At 38.4% G+C, this 16,318-nt stretch overlaps 1 protein-coding gene and 1 long non-coding RNA gene across 2 annotated transcripts; one reads left to right on the plus strand and one right to left on the minus strand.

Moving 5' to 3' along the window:
• On the plus strand, positions 5,622 to 15,150 carry LOC109836371 (beta-glucosidase 18-like). The gene is given in 13 exon segments (XM_020404256.1): positions 5,622 to 5,851; positions 6,418 to 6,484; positions 6,750 to 6,808; positions 7,025 to 7,100; positions 7,181 to 7,255; positions 7,393 to 7,480; positions 7,818 to 8,070; positions 8,239 to 8,311; positions 8,314 to 8,359; positions 8,648 to 8,897; positions 9,030 to 9,132; positions 9,240 to 9,348; positions 14,757 to 15,150. Coding segments are annotated over 13 exon segments (1,542 nt in total). The 5' UTR covers positions 5,622 to 5,728; the 3' UTR covers positions 14,977 to 15,150.
• Positions 6,051 to 6,260, minus strand: LOC109836372. Its single transcript, XR_002245938.1, has 2 exons — positions 6,220 to 6,260; positions 6,051 to 6,149 (listed from the first exon to the last, which is right to left on the minus strand). It is a non-coding gene; the product is annotated as an uncharacterized LOC109836372 (long non-coding RNA).

Below are 16,318 nucleotides of genomic sequence, written 5' to 3' on the forward strand. Positions count from 1 at the left end.
CTGAAATCTTAAAATGATTTCGGGAGTAAGCTGTTCTGCACGCTGAAATATTTATCCGTTCTGCCAGAGAGAGAACGCGATGGATCTGGGGAGCCGATGGATCTGGGGAGCCGAGCGTCGAACGTGACGGATCAGACGAGGCTTGCAGCCGTGGCTTGCATTGCGCTGGCCTTAACTTCACGGATCTGGGGAGCCAACATTTTGACATTTTTAGTTTATGCAAACAATGATTATGTGACAAATAATACTCAATATTTTCGCCAAAATATATACGGGTGTCGTGGTGTGGATGGTGATTTTGTCGCTGGATCAGTAATGGGCTTGCTTATATTAACTCGACATGTCTGAGCCCTATTTCCGTCGAAAGCCCATCTGTCTGAACCCATTTCACACGAACGCCGATTTTTTTTTCACTCACCCCGTTGTCGATGTTCTAGATCTCTTTAATGAGGCTCATTTTAAACGGATACCGAGCTCGGACAACAAGCCCATTGACAAAAGTCCATCCCTCGCAAAAAGGCCGTTATAAAAAGTTCCCTTATATTATCACATGCCTGCTTTGGTTGGTAACTCATTTTACTGAAATCTGCAAAAGCCCAGTTGTCAGAGAGTCCAGCCCAATTGTCACCCATGAGCCCCCCCTCCGATTTCATTACTTCATGTTATGCGGGCTGCTATATAAATTTTCCAAGTTGTAACATATAAAGTGTAATTGTGTAATATTAATTAAGGAAATGAAAGTAAAGTAAAAATAGAATGCACAATACTCAAGACTTATAACGCTGTTGTATTGATTATGTTGGCATGTTGATTTCAATAGGTATAAGTTGATTTCGGCCTAAAGGTTATATTGTAAATTAGAAATACGTAGTAAAATTGTAATTATAAAACTTATTATTTGGAACTCGTTGCAATCGATACGGGACGGGGAGAGAGGAATAGTGTAGTTAGCGAAAAAGTTAATAAATAAATAACATAGAGAAGATCAAAAAGCCAATTGTCTAAGAATTTGCCAAACGAAAAGTAAGAATTTTATTTTTACTTAATAATATCCCTCCTCCTAAAGGCGCAAAACAATAATGACACATAAGCACACGAAACAATGCCACGCATCGTTTGTTATTTTAATATTAAATTAGAATTTTTATATGATTGGATTTATTTTTCATAATTATAATTCTTATCAAATTAAATCTATCTAGAATTAGACAGTTCTAATTATAGTAAAAAAATTGGCAATCCTAATCAAATCATACGTATCCATAATTTAAAAAAACTAATAATTACATTTTAAATTCTTTTCTCTTTTGCATGTAAAGAAGGATTTACAATTAGCTTTATACTTCAAAAAATTGTCACATGGCTCTTCTCAAGTATTAAAATATAAATTTCACTAGTTTGAAACTAGGCCCACAAATTTTTTTCAACACTTTGATAAGTTTTTAGAGTTTTAGAAAAGCACCGAACCTATAAAATTATAAACAACTCCTAAAAAATATATATATTTCAAATAGCCCTCTCAATAATATAAAACTACAAACAACCCACTAAAAAAAATCTAAAGATTACAAACTTAAAATTTTAGAATTAGAAAGGACCCGTGAAAAATTTAAAAATTACAAACCACTCCTTAAAATTTTAAAATTATAGATAATCCCATGAAAACTCTAAAACCTACAAACAAATACATTAAAATACAAAAATTATAAACAACGCTGTGAAAAATCTAGAATTTCAAAAAGCCTCCAAAAAAATTTAAAATTGCAAGAAGACCCTAAAACCTCAAAAAAATACAAAGAACTATCCAAAAACTATAATATTACAAATAATGCTCCCTACAGAAACAAAAAATTAAAAACAACCCTTTTAAAATCAAAAAATTAGAAACACCCTTTTGAAAAATTTGAAAATTACATGCAAAAAGCGATAAATAGTCATTATTAGGTTATTTATGAAAAGTTATCGGGGTTAACAAAACTAAAAATTTATTGGGTGTTATTTTCCAAAATTTATTGGCGTTATTTTGATCATTTTACCGCACAAACTTATTACAAGAGGTAGAGTTTTCACATGGATAATTTTAATCTTATAGCTGTACTATCATTTTTCCAAAACCATCCACAAACTTATTAAAGGAGGCATGTTTCCTTTTTTTTAGAATATTTACAAAAAAAAGGTATATTGTAAAGGAGGGCTTGGTGGTTAAACCATCTAATTGGAATTTCAAAATTAATATAAAATTACCCATGTCCTTATTTTACAGTTTCCTTAGAAGAAAGGAAAAAATTCGGACTCAAGTTATTTACTTTTGAAGCAGAGTAGCAGTAGCAATCTAAAGAGGAAAATAATCAATACAATTCAATTCAATTTTTTCAAGCAAGACCATGACAAAAAAAATGATATACGCATGTGTAGACAGATAATACGAAAAAGAAAGATTATCACCCCCCTATCCCTCTCCTACCCACCCCATAAATGTCATGGTACGTACGAAACATAAATAATTAAATAAAAGAAGAAAAGGACGTACTGTCGTTATTAGAGTCCACAATATAGACGTCACAAGAATTTGATTCAAATAGTTCCTCCACATATATACGAGGTCAAGAGAATTCTAAATTAATAAATATATCCATGATTTCATGAATAAGGCTGTTTGTTTGTCTAAAAAAAGAGGGAAATCAAAGAATAGGAAACCTATTTCTTAGAAATTTTATTTTGATGTTGTTTGGTTGGAAAAAAAAGAAGGAAATTAAAGAATAGGAGATGAGATGAGATGAGTTGTCATCATTTTATTGGATGATGTGAGTGATTTTTTAAGAAAATTTGTTTTGAGGTTGTTTGGTTGACTAAAAAAAATAAGGAAATGTATTATAAGAAACATATTTCCTATAATAGGTTCTTTTCTTGTGTTTGGTTCATTCTTAAAAATAAGAAAATAGATGAGATGAGATGAGTTGTCATTATATTATTGGATGATGTGACCCACACTTAAGGAAATCAATTTCCTTGTTTTTTTGGAGGAAATGGGTGGAGATGAAAGTTTAAGGAGATGAGATGAGTTGTCACCATATTATTGGATGATGCGATTGATTTTTAAATATGAGATGGGATGAGATGAGATGAGTTGGATGGTGTGATGATAAAAATAATATTTTATTAGATGTTGGATGATAAAAGTAATATTTTATTGGATGAGTTGGATGATAAAATAATATTTTATTAGATGAGTTGGATGATAAAATAATAAATGAGTTGGATGATAAAATAATATTTTATTAGATGAGTTGGATGATAAAATAATATTTTATTAAATGTTGGGTTAAGTTTTAGGGATGGAAATGGTTGAAAATAGGAAATGGGAGATTTCCATACTCCCATTTCCTATTCTTGGTTTTTAGGAAACCAACCAAACAGCCCAATAGGAAATGGGAGATTTCCATACTCCCATTTCCTATTCTTGGTTTTTAGGAAACCAACCAAACAGCCCATAAGAATAAGGACTGTCGATTTCATCCCACCAAATAATAATAATAATAATAATAATAATAATAATAATGACTGTCAGTCTGTCGCTATAGAGTCGACAATCTGCGAGAAAACGAGTATAACCTAATCTACTTAAAAGAGTTCAAAACGAAGTTCAGCGTAACCGATTCCAATGTAAGCTAAAATATGCACAGAGGGTAAGATTTTTATTTTTTTTCCCCCATTCTTTCCCTCTTCACGAAAGAGCTTTTCTCCTTGCTCTTTTCTCATTTCACGATAATTAAATTTATACATCTAGATTTTTTTTTTTGAAGGGGGAAGGATCGATAAAGTTCAATACTACCTTAAGCGAATAGTTGATGCCTCCGGCAAAATTCTAGCTCTTGGATGGATGGAAAACACGACCCCAAATATAACAATATTGGTCACACTCTAAGATCGTCATTCCAATTCCATGATATTGATATGTAACATAAAGAGAATGGACAGGCGAGCGATGTAACACATTATAGGGAAGTTATCTAGCTGGAGAAACATATGCACTTATTTTTCATTAGACATCATCACCAAAAAAAAAAAAAAAAGAATCTAAAATTAAGAAGCTCGTCCAAATCACCCCTGTCCATTGCATTTATCGTTGGCCATGCGTGACGTTGACAAATATTCCTTTTCGTTACCAAGAAAAAAGTTTCGTCAAATATAAAGATTATTCGCAGATATCGTCACAAAATGACAAGTTACTTACTGCCTTAAAAAACATGAAAAGTGTAACATTGACTTTTTAACATTTCTATGTACACGGCAAAATCTACAAAACCTGATTTCATTGTCAGTAACCTGTAAATTCTCAGCATATTCAACCAGTGGCGGATCTGTTCTTGTTCAAAGTGGTTCATTTGAACCACCTCAGATATGTTAGTTTGTAGCCTAGTGGTATAAGCATTAGCTTACCTTCAAAGAGGTCAAAGGTTCAAAACCTCCTACAGCTCTTTTATGTTTCTAATTTCTCCTATAATCCTTATTTTCTCTTTACATTTCTACTTTCTCCTATTTTCTCTTTATTATTATTTGTTTATTATTTTAATGCTTTCCTTAGTAGTATTTGAAAAAAAAATTAGCGTTAATTTCGAACCACCACACGAGAGGTTGTGGATCCGCCACTGTATTCAACACGCATCCATGCATGGCGTTTGATCAACTTGCCGGCCTCTGTGATGTTTGATTTCGTTTGGTAATTAACAACCGACAAGAGAATCTAAAATTAAGAGAAATTAATCAACAACTCGATCTTTACAAGTTAATCAGATGAACTTGGTTCACACAATGCTAGCTGCTCCTTTCTTTCGCAAGAGATTGCCGTGTAGACCTTTTCTATATATCTATAGCATTTGAAAAAAAAAGGTACATGCATAGGTTGATTTCATAATGATTTTCAATCAACGTGTTTATATCTCGTTATATACCCAAAGGGTGACCCAAAAAAAAAAAAAAAACTTGGCACGATAATCATAAATAGCAGCAGCATAAGACTCATGGAAGCTGATGCGGATGTGGATGTTTACCGTTGGGATGATAGCAAAGATGTACATAAAATTTTTGTGTGAATTGAAGTTCCCTGAATCTGCAGAATTTCACAAGATCCATCAAAAATCATCATGAGGAAACGTCTGAATTAAGCCACTTCTGATCACCGCCCTTATCCTTTGCATTTCCCACACCAATACGTACGTGGCATTGAAGAAATATTCCGTATCATTACCATGAAAATTTCAATGTAATTAAAGATCATTCATACATATTGCTAAAACTGCACTGCACGTTATTATTCAATGGCTTAAACACGTACACAGTCTTATGACAAGGCCTGATAATGGCATGTGTGGACCAAATTATGCAGCTTCTCATTACCACCAGTTTCCATCTTTTGCTTTTATTAATCGATCGTCTACTGATTTCCCTTTAATTTACTGTAACTTTAAACATTACCTTCGACAAAATGTACAAAAGTCTGACTTCACTGTCACTAGCCTGTGAATTCTCAACACCTTCAACAAGCAACGCATGACTTATTAACTTTCGTGTGATATTTGATTTTTCCTTCAACGATATCCACCCCTAGCTAATCTCTATATAAACCTCACTGCATTAAGCTCGTAATAACATAGAAGATATAAAGTGCCTGCAGGATAACTTAACAAAGATTCAGGAGCTGCACAAATTAAAGGGTGGGTTTTGAAATATGGAGTTGAAGAAAGTTTTCGCATTTGGTTTGCTTTTTGAGCTCATATCTCTGGCTACTGGCCTGGATCGAAGTGATTTCCCTTCTTCATTTCTCTTCGGCACCGCAACTTCATGCTATCAGGTAAAGAATCATCACGAGAACACTTTTTTTTTGTCATACAAACTGTGAAGTATATGGAATGGAGAGATACAACTTCACACTTTCTGATCAAACCTGCAGTATACTTTTCTTTTCAGAAAATAAATTTACTAACTTCTTTGCGAGCGGGTTTTGTGCACCGCATTTTCTTTGATAAGAATGAGCTGGAGGTTTTCTACCCGCGAGCGGGTTTTGTGCACCGCATTTTCTTTGATAAGAATGAGCTGGAGGTTTTCTACCCGCGATGCATCGTTAAAGTTGCCAAAGTTGCTCAAAATACCTAATAAGAATGAGCTGGAGGTTTTCTACCCGCGATGCATCGTTAAAGTTGCCAAAGTTGCTCAAAATACCTATGGGTGTGACTATACGTATGAGAAACTTTTTAGCATACATTTGGCTGTCCATATAAATTCCAGGATGGCTTTGGGATATCAATTTACAGACACATCCTGCTACAACCTCGTATACAGACGTTTGTATTCGAAAAGTATTCGAAGATATTAATTTTCAGGAGTGCTCACCTAGTTATTTTGTTTTTTTTTTCCCAGATTGAAGGTGGATATCTAGAAGGCAACAAAAGTCTGAACAATTGGGACGTCTTTACTCACATGCCAGGTAAAATTTTATTAACATTAATTTTTGCATAATTTATTATATTTCGAATATTCCTTTGCTGACCAAGACATGGAAACATTCAATAGTACAAACAGTAATTTTCTTCTATTGTAACCCCCTAGCTCAAAAAATAAAATAAACAAATAAAAACCCGTCGCGTGCATTACTTCTTTCATAATCTTGTTCCCTTAAATTTTGGTGTTTTATCAGCGCGTGCATTACTTCTTTCATAATCTTGTTCCCTTAAATTTTGGTGTTTTATCAGGAAATATCAAGGATGGGAGCACTGGAGATGTTGCTGATGATCACTACCACCGATACATGGTCCACATTTTAATCATACCGTATAGAAATAAATTATTTAATCAAGTTCTTGTTACATGATATCCTCTGAGTTTTCGCCCCTTTTTTCTCAAATTAGATTCTGTCATCTGCCGCCCCCAGATATTTTGCTAGGCTATATATTGCAGATCTAGTCAAATTTTAGAATTTAGCTGGTTGAAAAAATTGGGGAGCTGACTAGATGAGTAACATGAACAGGAAGATGTGGAGCTAATGCATTCCCTAGGAGTTAACTCTTATAGATTTTCGATATCATGGTCAAGAGTATTACCAAGTAAGTTCTGAACCTACCATTAACTATATGTAGGATTCCCAACGAAAGCATGAAGGTATGCATCTTGTTCCTTGACACAGGAGGCAGGTTTGGAGAAATCAATTCGATCGGCGTAAAATTTTATAACGACTTGATCGATGCCTTATTGCTCAAAGGTAGCATCTAATTTTAGGCTTAACAAATTTGCATGTGTTATTATCTTTTCTGATCATCTAGTGTTCACGTCCCCCCCCCCCCCCCCCCCCCCCCCCCCCCCCCCCCCACCCCCCCCCCCCCCTGATGACATTGAGCAGCATTCAACCCATTTTTACATTGAGCCATTATGACATTCCGCAAGAACTTGAAGACCGTTATGGCGCGTGGTTGAGTTCAGAGATAAGGTGCCATCCTTGTTTTGGTTCTGCTAAAATCCTCCGTGAGATTTCTGCTTGTAAATTTCACTTTCAGATGTTGGATATATAGGTTATGAAAATAACATAAATTCCTGAACTTGTCATATTGTTAGAGCTATCAGCAGCTACAAAATTTTAACAAATTAACATACAAAATTTTAACTCAATACCAAAAAAAAAAAAAAACAACCAAGTCAAAAGGTTTTCTTTTTCCATTTTTTCATGACAATTATATGAGACACTAACAGAATAAGCAGAACAAGAATCTTAAAAAAAAAAAAACACGAGTTCTTACCTCACGAGTCCCTTTCTTCTCTTGTTGAAGCGATGATTTTGGATACTATGCTGAAGTATGTTTCAAGGCATTTGGTGACAGAGTAAAATACTGGAGCACATTTAATGAACCCAATGAGATGGTGAAATACGGTTATTTCACGGGTGATTATCCTCCGAAACGTTGCTCAGAACCATTTGGTAATTGTTCTTCTGGTAACTCTGGTTTAGAGCCATACATTGTTGCACATAATGTGATCATGTCTCATGCTACCGCTGTGGAAGTGTACAAGAAGAGTTACCAGGTGCGTACTATATTATTAATATAAATTATATATATATATATATATATATATTATAATATATATAATATTTATTTTTATATATATATATATATATATATATGTCACCAAGTTATAATTTTTTTTGTCTGAAATACTTCTCAACTGATTTTCTGTTTTTATGTTTTTTAGGAGAAACAAGGGAGGATTTGATTTGGTATTGTGATGTCCATTGTAAAGTGGCTGAAACCACTTAGGGACATACCGGTGACAGATTGGCAGCTCAACGAGGTTTAGCATATCAAGTTGCCTGGTAAATATATGAACTACGCTCTCCAAAGAGACTATATGAAAATTCACAATATTATGTATATTATTACCTCTTCTACTCTCATATATCAATTTATTTTATTTTATTTTTTCTTCGTGTTATAGATGTTATTACAGCTGAAACATATTTATTTTTCTTTCTTCAACCATATTCTTTATCTATCTTTATTTTTAATGTGTATTCTGAATGCATTGTTCATATATTGAAAATTTGTGGAACACCAGTGAGTTTCTCCCTTGATTTTCCCCTAACACTTATTCGGGATTTTAGGTTTCTCGATCCTATAATTCATGGAGATTATCTACCCGAGATGCGCCAAGTCGCAGGCTCAAGGTTGCCACCAATTTCATCGGAGGACAGGAGAAAATTACAATACAAATTAGATTTCATCGGATTGAATCATTACACAAGCGCGTATGCAAAAGATTGCATGTTTTCAACATGTAAATTAGATGGAATTGAAAGTGATGGCTATTTTTACGTCACCGGCCGAAGAAACGGAAAACCAATTGGAGCTCCGGTGAGGAAAATAACATGATAAAAGTTATATTGTAGCTTATTGAAGGAACACAAGAAGGCTTGGCCTTCTCCATTCATCTCAGCTGAAATAAAGCATGTTAATATCATTCATTGAATTCTTAATTAACTGCAGACAGCAAAGCCAGATATTTTTGTTGTCCCTGATGGCATGGAGAGCATGATCAAGTACATCGTGCGAAGATACGATAATGTTCCCATGTTCATCACAGAAAACGGTAAATTTTACATCGACGCGAAAGTTCTTTAACTTCATCAGCTTTAAAGTATCAATGTAGTTCAGGAGCTGAAACTAAGGCGCTTGGGCTATCCATGATGCATGCAGGCTATCCACAAGGAAGCAATACAAATGCACCCACTGAAGATCTACTCAATGACAGCGATAGGATACGTTTTCTACAGAGCTACCTCAGTTCTTTAACTACAGCCATGAGGTACAGTACAATAAGGATAGTTGTTACATCACTCCATTTAACATTTCAGCTTTTATGAGTACACTTCTATTGTTAAGCCGTACACGTGTCAGACGCGTGGACGCCGCGCGTGTCTAGGGGTGGTAAACGAGTTGCATTACCCTAGTTCTAACAAAATCCGGATACCTTACTCACGTAAGCAGAACACGTACCCAGCCCTGTGACTAAATGGGTATGCATACTCGACGCATTGACGAGTAAATCAATATGAGTTAACAAGTTTGTAGGGTAGAGCAGACCAAATACAAAAACCCTGACCTGTCGCGTCTATTGCTGGGTTAGATGGATTAATCCAATTTCTTACAGGATTGGGTTTCAATTTGATACGGCTGGTCACAGTACTCGACGACACTTCCTCGTGCACGGGGTGGGTACAGCTAGCTTACAAGTTCATATAGATAAGAAATTGAATTTGCCTTCACAATTTCCCCGTGGGTTTCATTCTCTTTATATAGACAATTTGTACAAGGTAGGGATTACAACAAATCCTAACAATCAGATCCTATATAACAGCCCAATCCCTACAATCAAGCTATGCCATGATTTACATGCCTATAGGATTGCTAACTACCTTGTTTACAATCCCTACAATCATGCTATGATTTACATGCCTATTCGATTGGGCTAACTACCTTGTTTACATTCCCCCTCAATCTTAACCATGACAAGGTTCAGATTGTGTCGTAGGCGATCAAGCATGTAGCGAGTGGCTGGCTTGGTGAATCAATCAGCTACCTGATCTTTGGAAGATACAAATCGGACATCAAGAGTGCCCAATGCAACCTTCTCCCTGACAAAATGGAAATCCACCTCTATGTGCTTCGTTCGTGCATGAAACACTGGATTTGCTGTTAAATAGGTAGCTCCAAGGTTATCACACCATAATACTGGTGGTCGCGGCTGACACACATCCAATTCTTTCAGCAAGGATTGTACTCACGTTGCTTCAGCTGTCCCATTAGCCAAGGCCTTGTACTCAGCTTCAGTGCTGGACCGAGATACTGTGGGTTGCTTGCGTGAGCTCCATGAAATCAGGTTGGGACCTAGAAATACTGCAAAACCTCCAGTAGACCTGCGATCATCCATGCAGCCAGCCCAATCGGCATCTGTAAACACACTCAGAAGTGTAGAGTTGGAGCGCCGGAGGTAAAGTCCCGTAGCAGCTGTTCCCTTGACATATCTTAAGATACGTTTGACTGCCTCCCAATGTACATCAGTGGGCTTGGAAAGATATTGACATACCTTATTAACGGCAAAAGAAATATCTGGCCTTGTTAATGTAAGATATTGCAAACCTCCTACCATGCTTCGATATTTGAAAGCATCATCATCATCCAGCACTGTTCCACAATCACGAGCAAGCTTATCTGTGACAGACATGGGGGTTGAAACGCTCTTACAATTCTCCATGTGAGCTCGGTGAAGAAGGTCAGAAGCATATTTGTGCTGCATCAAGGTGATTCCCCCTGAATTGTAGACGACTTCAATCCCTAGAAAATAGTGCAGCTGTCCAAGATCTTTGATCGGAAATGAGGAAGACAGGGCGCGCAGCAACTGATCAACTGCTGATTGAGAAGAGCCAGCAACCACGATGTCATCCACGTACACAAGCATGTAGATAGTGACGCCCCCATGATGAAACAGGAAAAGAGAGGTGTCGGCCTTGGAAGACTGAAAACCAAGCTGGAATAATCTGTCGCTAAGTCGTGAAAACCAGGCACGAGGCGACTGTTTTAGGCCGTAGAGCGCCTTTTGGAGTTTGCACACATAATGAGGCCGACGGGAATCCTCGAAGCCAGGGGGTTGCTGCATATAAACTTCCTCATCCAAGAAGCCATGAAGAAAAGCGTTGCTTACATCAATCTGTCGAAGTTGCCATCCTCGTGACATAGCTAGGGCAAGAATCAAGCGAACCGTTGCAGGCTTCACAACCGGACTGAAAGTATCCTGATAGTCAACGCCATATCGCTGAGTAAAACCGCGTGCAACTAGCCTCGCCTTGTGCTTATCAATAGAGCCATCCGGGTGCTGCTTAAGTTTGAACACCCATTTACATCCGACTATATTAACACCAGCCGGCCGGGGAACGAGAGCCCACGTGTTGTTCTTCTGAAGTGCTTCAAACTCGGCTTCCATGGCAGTGCGCCAAACAGGCTCAGCGAGAGCCAGTCGATGTGAGGTGGGCTCGGCGAAGAAAGCACGTCTGTTCGGATCATACCGAACTGTTCCGTCGGTGAGCTGCTTGGGAAACGATTTTCCGGCACGACCACGTGTAGTGACACCATGTGGAGACTGAACAGGATCAGTTGGGACAGCAACATCGCTCGCAACAGCATGCGCGGGCACAAGGTTGCCGGGTTCTTGGGCCAGTTGAGGCCCAGGTGCAGGAGGTGGTGCAGCATCGATGCGAGGCGGAGGCAACGTGGGCACAAGGTTGCCGGGTTCTTGGGCCAGTTGAGGCCCAGATGCAGGAGATGGTGCAGCATCGACGCGAGGCGGAGGCAGCGAAGATTCTGGACCGGGAGGCGGTGTAGCAGGTCCAGGTGTAACAGGCCCAATGCTGCATGTGCCCGGGACGTGAATCACAGGCGTGGGTATGAGCGCCGGTGGTGGTGGAGCTGCAGCTGCATTTGAGGTGTTAGACAACAAGAGCGATAAGTCATAATTTCGCATATGATCATTTACAATTACCGGTTCAGACTGAGGAAAGGAAACAGCACTGGACAAAGAAGATGGTGCGACTGAACAAGGTGAGGTAGCAAACGGAAAACGTGATTCATCAAAGATCACATCACGTGATATGTAGATCCGTCCAGTACTTTTGTCCAAGCACTTATACCCCTTGTGCATGGCACTATACCCTAAGAAGACGCATAGTTTGGATCGGAAGTCAAGCTTATGAGAGTTATATTTGCGAAGACTTGGCCAGCATGCGCAGCCAAAAATGCGAAGAAAGGAGTAATCAGGTGTTACGTTGAGGAGGCGTGTGATGGGTGTAGAGTTGTTTAGAGTACGACTGGGCATGCGATTGATGAGATAACAAGCTGTCAAGAAAGCCTCATCCCAAAACCGAAGAGGAAGGGAGGAGTGCGCAAGGAGAGCCAAGCCTGTTTCAACGATGTGACGATGCTTTCGCTCGGCCACTCCGTTTTGTTGTGATGTATGGGGGCACGAAACACGGTGCAAAATACCTGAACTCTGGAAATATTTATTAAGCCGGTGATACTCACCACCCCAATCAGATTGAACAGTGCGGATTTTGGAATTCAAAAGTCGCTCAACATGTTTTTGGAAATTATAAAAGATTTGTTCAACATCAGATTTATTCTTAATAAGATAGATCCAAGTATAACGACTGTAATCATCCACAAAACTTACATAATACTTAAAACCTCCAGTAGATGCTTGAGCTGGCCCCCAAACATCGGAGTGAATAAGCTCAAGTGGAGATGTGGTGACACGAACAGAATTATTATAGGGGAGTTGATGACTCTTTGCACGCTGACATGCATCACACACAGAGGACTCATAATCAAAAGAACAGTCTAATTTATTTAACTTCAAGATGGACCTAACAATTGTGGAAGTAGGATGACCAAGACGCTGATGCCATTGCGATGACGACACCTTGACACTGGACGATGCATGATGGGAAGTGGTGGAAGAGGAGCGGCTGGACGGCACTGGATAAAGACCTCCTCTGCTCCTACCGCGTAGAAGCGTTTTCTTCGTGGCCTTGTCCTTAACAAAGAAAGCATCAGCATGAAATTCAATGAAGACATTATTATCAGAAACAAGTTTATGAACAGAGAGGAGATGCTTATTGATATGAGGAACATGAAGGATATTTTTAAGAGCAAGAGGACGATCTAAACCGGAAATTATAGAATGACCAATATGGGAAATATGCAAACCTGCTCCGTTGGCCACTTGCACCTGATCCTTGCCATGGTAGCGCTCCTGGATGGACAGCCGATCTAGATCACTCGTAAGATGATCCGTAGCACCAGTATCAATATACCAGTTTGTGTCACCGTTGTAGCCTCCCGTGGTCGCACTGTTTCCACCACGATATTCATCTGGCTGATAGGAGTGATTGAACCTGTTGCGACAGTTCAACGCAATGTGGCCTGGGATGCCACACACTTGGCAGCGAGGGCCACCATTGTTCCTGCCACGGCCGCGGCCTCGTCCGCGACCACCACCGCCGTTGCGGTAGTTATTCCTATGGTTGTTGTTGGTGGTGGTGTAGCCGTTGTTGCTGTTGTTGCGACGAGGAGCGTTGGATTCCTGGCGCGTGACGTTGTTGGCGGATGACGTGAACTCCGCCGTGCCGCTCATCAGCGTGGCTTGGGTCTCATGAGAAATCAGATAGGAGTAGAACTCCGGAAGAGTCACCGCACGCTGATTGCTCAGCACAGTGATGGCGGTGAAGAGATCACTATGGCCCGGCCCCAGACCGGCGAGTATGTAGCCGATCACCTCTTCATCGGACATGGGACGTCCAATGTGCGCCATAGTATCAGCGAGTCCCGTCATCTTCTGATAATACTCTGCTGCGCTCATGTCGCCCTTTCTCGTGTTCGAGAGCTGCGCGCGGATCTGGATTGAGTTCCCGCGGTGCTGAGCGGAGAACATGGTGTGGAGTGATGCCCACAACTGGCCGGACGTGTCGATCTGACGGATGAGTTGAGGCAGAACGTCCTCTGTCATTGAGGACAGGAGGCCACCAAGAATGGCCTGATCCTGGACGATCCAGGTAGCACGGGCAGGATTCAAGACCTGCCTTGCATCGGTGTCGGTTCCCTCAGTCACCATGGCGACGGGCATCGGTGTAGTGCCATCGAGGTATCCAAAGAGCTGGACACCCCGTAAGATGGGAACGACTTGCGCCTTCCAAAGCAAGAAATTGGTGCGCGTTAGTTTGCAAGTGATAGCAGTAGCGATGGTGGAAGACTTGATGAAAGAAGACATGGTAGAGTCGCTCGGGGAGGAAGCCAGGATGCCGGAGATTTGTGAGGCGCTGGAACCCGTCATGGTGATGGAGAGGGTAGATTGGAAAAGGCTCTGATACCAAGATAAGAAATTGAATTTGCCTTCACAATTTCCCCGTGGGTTTCATTCTCTTTATATAGACAATTTGTACAAGGTAGGGATTACAACAAATCCTAACAATCAGATCCTATATAACAGCCCAATCCCTACAATCAAGCTATGCCATGATTTACATGCCTATAGGATTGCTAACTACCTTGTTTACAATCCCTACAATCATGCTATGATTTACATGCCTATTCGATTGGGCTAACTACCTTGTTTACACATATGAGTTCATACTAACGACGATCATGTACTCTCTTTCAATGTAGGAAAGGAGCAGATGTGAGAGGCTACTTTGTTTGGTCTCTTATCGACAATTTCGAATGGTTGTATGGCTACACCTTGAGATTCGGGCTCTATCATGTGAATTACAATACGCAAGAGAGAACTCCGAAATTGTCGGCAAGATGGTACAAGGAATTTCTTGCAGGTTCAAGAATTCAACAGAAGATTTACGATGGCAAGAAACCGCAAGCATATCTGCACTGATCAACAAAATTAGCAGCGATGTATTGGATTGTATAAGACTTTATATATATATATGGTCTTGGCTAGCTGTAACCCAGTTTATATATGTAACTATATGTATTACGTACGCACCATAAAGATGGCAAAACTTTGAAGATTAATATATTAATTAACAAACTTATTGGTGTGCGTGTTCATGTTATTTATTGAAGTTTATACCTGAAATGGTCTAAATATTATGGGCTGTCTGGTTCGGGTTTTATTGTAGAACGGGGGAAGGAATGAGAATGGATAATGTCAGAATTCCCAAAAGTTATTCCATAGTATTCTTATTCTGAAGTTTGGTTCATTTCTATTTTATAGAACGGGGGGAAGGAATGAGAATGAATAGTGTCAGAATTCCCAAAAGTTATTCCATAGTATTCTTATTCTTAAGTTTGGTTCATTTCTATTTTATAGAGTGTGTATCCTATAAAGCGAAGAAAAAGGATTTTTTTTAATGGAAAGCAACATCCTTTCAAATTGAGAGGAATTGGGTTAGAATTCTGACACATACTAATACACATCATCCATTCTTATGTTCCTTTTCCATTTTTCATGGAATGAACCAGACACAAGAGTATAAATAATAGAACATTCCATCAACTTTTGATTTCCATAAAAAATTAAAGGGAAAGGCACGGAAAAGCCGCTTTACTACCCTATTCATGTTCCTTTCTTTTTTTACGGAATAGGTCTGAGATCTGATTTTGCATAAATATATATATGAGCTTATGTCAACTTAAGTGGATATATATATTCATTGGAGAATTTGTATAAACTCAACATCACTTCATAATAGTGCCTGATTTCCTTTGAACCTTAACCCTAATTCCCTATGAAGAAATTCCTAATTTCTTCCGGCTTAATTACCTCAAAACCCAGACCCTAATACTGAAATCCCGAGATATCAACAAAAACTAAGGGTGGAAATGAACCAAATAATTAATAAATGGTTCGATAATTGTTCGAATAACAATTCGGGCATATTCGATTCGGTAGTTCATTTACCACTAAACAAATACTTTTTAGTATTCGAGTTTATTAACGAGTAGAAATTAACCAGATGTATATTTGATACGTTTGTTTATTAAATATTCGTTTAAAATTTGATGACAACTTATTATTTGTATTATTGCACATATTGGTTTTAAAACTTAAATAATGTTAAATCTGTTTTCTAATTAAAATTTTAACTTAAATATATATATACATCATATATTATAAAGAAATAATTTCTATTTATAAATTTTTATATTATTTGAAAATTAAATTCTTTAGCAGAATAAATATAATTTGATATTCACCAAGTATTTATAAATAT

The sequence above is a fragment of the Asparagus officinalis genome, chromosome 4 (genome assembly GCF_001876935.1).
Source record: "Asparagus officinalis chromosome 4, Aspof.V1, whole genome shotgun sequence".
NCBI classification, from domain to species: domain Eukaryota; kingdom Viridiplantae; phylum Streptophyta; class Magnoliopsida; order Asparagales; family Asparagaceae; genus Asparagus; species Asparagus officinalis.